The sequence below is a fragment of the Phacochoerus africanus genome, chromosome 2, assembly GCF_016906955.1.
Source record: "Phacochoerus africanus isolate WHEZ1 chromosome 2, ROS_Pafr_v1, whole genome shotgun sequence".
NCBI classification, from domain to species: Eukaryota; Metazoa; Chordata; class Mammalia; order Artiodactyla; family Suidae; genus Phacochoerus; species Phacochoerus africanus.
Genome location: NC_062545.1, coordinates 94,014,179 through 94,019,966, shown reverse-complemented (window position 1 = coordinate 94,019,966; position 5,788 = coordinate 94,014,179). Strand labels below are relative to the sequence as shown.

The following is a 5,788-nucleotide window of genomic DNA, read 5'->3' as shown; positions in this document are numbered from 1 at the left end:
CCTGAAAATTTTTATGCACCTAAGTTTACCATTTAACAGAGTATAAGTGTAAAGTTTAAGTGGTTTATGTTGCAAAATGAGCACGTACATGGCTGATACCTATACATCAAGGTTTGAAAGTAATATAATGCCCTTTATTTAGCATATTTGCTATGTGTTCAGCATAGTAAGTCAAGCCCAACTGATTTTCTCGTCTCCTACGTGACATTACCTATAGCCATGGAGAAAAGCAATTACACAGTGACTGAGTTCATCCTGCTGGGCTTCACAACAGACCCTGTGGAGCAGCTGGTCCTCTTTGTTGTCTTCCTTGGTGTCTATTCTGGGACTATCTTAGGAAATACCACCCTCATGGTGTTGATCAGTAAGGACTCCAGGCTGCACACACCCATGTATTTCTTCATTGGGAATCTGTCTTTTCTGGATCTCTGGTATTCTTCTGTCTACACCCCAAAGATCCTAGTGACCTGTGTCTCTGAAGAGAAAACCATCTCCTTTGCTGGCTGTGCAGCCCAATTTTTCTTCTCTGGTGGGCTAGGGTACAGTGAGTGTTACCTGTTGGCTGCCATGGCTTATGACCACTACATGGCCATCTCAAAGCCACTGCTTTATTCTCAGGCCATGTCCATAAAGCTCTGTGCATTCTTTGTTGCAGCCTCATATCTTGGTGGCTTTATTAACTGCTCCATCATCACCAAAAGAATTTTTACCATGAATTTCTGTAATGACAATGTCATTGATGACTTCTTTTGTGATTTGCTTCCCCTGGTGAAGTAGGTTTGTGGCAGGAAGGAAGGTTACCAGGCTTTGATGTACTTCCTCCTGGCCTCCAATGTCATCACCCCTGCCGTGCTCATCCTGGCCTCCTACCTCTTCATCATCACTACCATCTTGAGGATCCGCTCCACCCAGGGCCACCTCAAAGCCTTCTCCACCTGCTCCTCCCACCTTATCTCTATCACCTTGTGCTATGGCTCCATCCTCTATATCTATTCCCATCCACGATCGAGCTGTTCTTCAGATAGGGACAAAATAGTTTCCACATTTTATACCATGGTGTTCCCCATGTTGAATCCCATGATCTACAGCCTGAGGAATAAGGATGTGAAAGAGGCTCTGAATAAACTCTTCAGATAAATCAAGATTCTCTCATTTTAGGGAGATGCAAAGGCAATATTTAATCATTTCATTATATTTCAAGAAGAGCTGTCATTATGTTCCACTACTATAAAGAATTCTTACAATACATGTAGGAAAATTTGCACCCTTGATACATGAAAATTCAAGAGACTTAGGATGAAAAAATAGCATAATTTGAGATAATATTTAAATATAAAAGTAAGAATTTGTTTTGAATTTCATATTACTTCATGAACTACCAAAAAACTTAAAACCAAAACTTCTGCCTTCATAAAGTGACAGCTCTTTAGCATGAGTATTTCTGGCTGACTGCTATGTATAAAATAATATCCAGCTGTTATTTCCTAGAAGTCATACATATGCCAAATTAAGTTTTAATATTTTCAAATGATTATTAATTACGTTAAACCATCAATTTCCAGTCCCATAACAGAATTGCTAAAGCATTTTCTCCTGGAAGCTTTAGCACAAAGGCCCAGGGGTACCCATCAAATAACTCAGTAAATCTACAATTAAGAAGCATGAGCTCTTCAATCTATGTGTCTCTTATATATGTTCCTTAATAAGGAAAGATTGGTCAGGTAACCATAGACATGATATTTGCTAATCACTGTGTAACTCCTTGGTCTTCTCTTTTATTTTATAAGCGTGAACCAACAAGGACTTCAACAACCAAACTGTAATATTCTGGGCATTAAGTCAAAATTATAATAATAAAAATAATAATAACTATAGTGAGGGGAAACAACTTAAGAAATAAATTTATGAGCACAAATTACTCAAAAGAAAAGTAGTGATCAAACAAAAAAGGAAATATGAAATGCATATAATTTTGATTTTTAAAAGTGATATAATGTTAATGCAATGTATATTAATAAAAAGTGGGAATTCCCTGGTGGTCTAGTGGTTGAGGATCCAGATTTGTCGCTGCTATAATTTAGGTCACAGCTCTGTTGGTGTGGGTTCCATCTCTGGCCTGGGAACTTCTGCATATCTGAGTCAGCCAAAACAAAAGCAAAACCTGAATGATGCCCTTGTTTTTCTTGGAATAGAAACATACAAACAAGTGATACTTAAGCAAACATTCTTCCAAGTTGTAGGACCTCCTCTCAGAGCAGGAAAAACCAATCAGTACTGGGAGGGATACATAATAACCTGAAAATTAAATCCAAGGTATATAATCACTACTAGTTGTAACAAATAGTAACCCAAGTGAGACACTGACCAATACTAAGGTCAAGTTGTCAGGTTTAAATTACGTTCCAAAAAGGAAACATTAATTTCAACTCAGACTCTCATTTTTGAAAATATATCTATTTTCCACCACTACTAACAAAATTCCTATAAGCCATATTCTTTTTAAGTAATGTTAATAGGTTTAATTGCTCTATTGCAGGTCATAGAAAATAAGTTCTTTGATGTGGGTTAATTGAAACTGGAAATTTCATCATGCCAGAAAGAAATACCACTCACAAAAAATAAAATTGGTGTAGTAAACCTATTCTTAAACACAAAAGACATCTATTTCCCAGCTCTACTACTCCTTAAATTTGACTACAAAAAAAGATCTTTAACTACTGTGAAAATTCTTTTTCTAAAATAATGTTATCCTCTTAGGAGAAACATTTAAGTCTTGTTCTCCAAATAATTATCAATATGTACCCAGATACTGTACCTTTCACTGGTCTAAGTGTATAATCACAATATTTTGTTTATGGAAAAGTGATTTCAACTCCAAAGTCAAGTCTAAATAACACTACCAAGACCCTAGTAAGAAGTTAAACTACAGCAAGGTTGTCATAAGAAAGCATAAAAATATATAAGAATAATAAAACTGCAATTAAACATATGACACTGATGTTTTAGAAAATGCTTTTGAAAATGTTTAAGTGTAATATTGGCACTAAGTGTAAGTTTTTAAAGCACTGTTGGGAATATTTTATGTACAGTTTATGGTCGTGAAGAATTCAGAAGAAGCTTTCATATGGATTTGTAATTACAATGTAAATTGCTCTCAATTTTATCAGGACAGTTACTTCTGAATAGGAGTATAAGTAGTAAAACCAATTATTTCTGTGGACTGGAAAAGATTGTTACTATTCCTCTCTATCCAATGTATTTCTTGGTATAGGTAACATTTGGTGAACACCATTGTTATAAGAAAAGGGCATTATGAAGTCTACATCCACAGGTACTGGAGAAAAAACCTGGTAAGAAAAAGAGTTTGTTAAGCAAATAAAGCCTCAGTACCTGAGTATTCCTAGAAGGAAAGCCATTACCTTTTCAATTCTCACTTAGTAGAAAGCTGTCTAATCTAATCACCCTGCTACTCAACTGGTTTACCAATCCTACCAGAATGTGACTATATTTCAGATGCATTGTGATGGCCACTGTTATTTGCATTTTGGATACCTAACTGCAGCATTAGCCAAATAAGCCTTAGTGAGAAGAAGACAATCTTGATGATCCCATTCCAGCTGCTATGGCCACTTTGTACAAGTTCCCACTGAACATGAACTGTGGTGTGTGGGGAAAGATGTTGAGTGACATTCACAGAGCCTGATGCCTCTGCTCCTCCTAACTATTGAGAGCCTCCCAGTGTATGCAGGTGTGGCTAGAATGAGTACATACGCATGAATGTAAAGGGTTTATGACATTGTCTGGTTAGTTTATGACTTTGCAGTTTCAATAAAATGTGAGAATCTCTCAGCTTCCTCTGCTACTTGAGTGACCTCAAAATGCATTGTTTATCCCTAAAAGACTACAACTGCTTAAACTTGGTGTGAGCCACTTACTTCAATAGTAGCCTTTGCGGGTATATAAGTTTTTTTTTTTTTTTTTTTTTATTCCAAACTCACTCTATTTTATTTCCCAAGATGAAAGTTCCTAATCCTGCACACTTTCTTCAAGATCTCTACCTGATAAGTTTCACACATGACCTCCACTTTGAAGAGCTCAAACTTTTCCCCGCAAACAAAGAGATAGATTAAAGTTGATGAGTTGGGATTCCCACTTTGGAATCTTTCTTTTTTGATTTTCAAAATAATTTAATTAATTTCATCCTGTGAAATATCAAACTTTAAATTAATTGATATATATTTATGTTGCTGGTTATTGTCTGTCTTGGTGAACATACTATGTGCACTTGAAAAAAAAATATGTACTCTGCAGTTGTTGAGGGGAGTGTTCTCTAAATATTCATTAATCCCCATTGGTGGAAGGTATTAAGCCTTCTATAAGCTTGTTATCTATACATTCTATCAATTACTGAGGAACATTGAAATCTCTACTAAAAACTGTGATTTAATAGTGGCTTTGGAATTCTCATATTTTTTAATTTATGTACTTTGTTATTGTTTTCATTTTGTTAAAGTTATATTTAAGTATAATCCATTTACAGTGGTATGATACTTTCTGCTATACAACAAAGTGATTCAGCCACACATATACACCACCATCTTTAAGTTTCAATGAAAACACTAATCTTACATCTTCCCCCAGGAATATGAAATTGCATTTTGTTCCTGTCTCAGCAGAGAATATCAGGGGAGAGTAATTTATATCTGGTCACACCTTTGAACACTACTCCTAATTCCAAGTGGCAGGGACAGGGGACTAAAATGAGGCTTCAGTTTTATTCTGTATATCTATACCCAATATGATTTCTGGGTCTGGGGAAAGAGTGACCAGCTATATGACTGGTCCTTTTGGTCCTACTGAAAGATACACACTGGGAAAATAATCTTTTATGTGGTTTCCATTAGAGCCCTGGCAAGTGTGTACCACTGGTGTATTTCTATTTCTGGAGAAGTGTCAGGTCAGAGCCAGGATCCAATAATCTCCAGAAGACCTGGGGACTTCCCTTTTCTCAAAGTGGGATTACCTTCATAACTGGCTGTTAAGCCATCCACAAGAAGCCTTAGAGAAAGTCACTGTAAACACTGGCTGAGGTTCAGGATCCTTCCTAAAAGGGCACTTGAACCACCATCAGTCTGTGGTTTCAGGGGCTGTAAACTGGCTTAGATCAGAGAATTATATAAGAGGTTGGAATCTCCTACTAGAACACCGTGAGCAAGTTTTTATCTGCCCCCCAAAAATTGTTAAAAATGATTTTTAAAAATGGTATTTTTTCCTCACAAGAAACACATCACCTTGGTTGCTTCCTCATCTACTTTGTTCCTCAGAAATCACATAATCCATGAGACATTTCCGCCAATATCTGAGTAATAAAATATTATGTTACCTTTTAGGTTGTCTGGTGTATGGGTAATTTCTTCCATCTAATCTCTGAGAGTTCTGTTCTATAATGTATCTTTCTTACCGCCTGTTTGTTTATTCTGCTGAATAGTCCAGGTTTAAAATTCAGCAAAAGACAACTCATGGCATGATGTTTATAATCTCTATCAGCACAAATCTCTGCCAAAAAAAATTAATGTCACTCAATTCTTTGTTCTCCACGTGCTCTTCATGTTGTGATGCCCATATTGACCATTAAAGTAAAACAGATGCCATGGATGATTAGGTTACCACTGTCCCATTTGCCACAATGATGGGTTTGTATTCCTAATCTTCATTTATAAGAATAATTAAGTTCCATTGCAGTGTTTCTCTCTGGGATTACTTCTAAGACCATTACCCCTTATGAATC

General features: G+C 36.3%; 1 protein-coding gene across 1 annotated transcript; it reads left to right on the top strand.

Moving 5' to 3' along the window:
* The first annotated feature begins 219 nt into the window (after positions 1-219).
* Positions 220-1,137, top strand: LOC125121101 (olfactory receptor 9G1-like). The gene is given in 1 exon segment (XM_047769402.1): positions 220-1,137. A coding segment is annotated over 1 exon segment (918 nt).
* Positions 1,138-5,788: the final 4,651 nt, after the last annotated feature.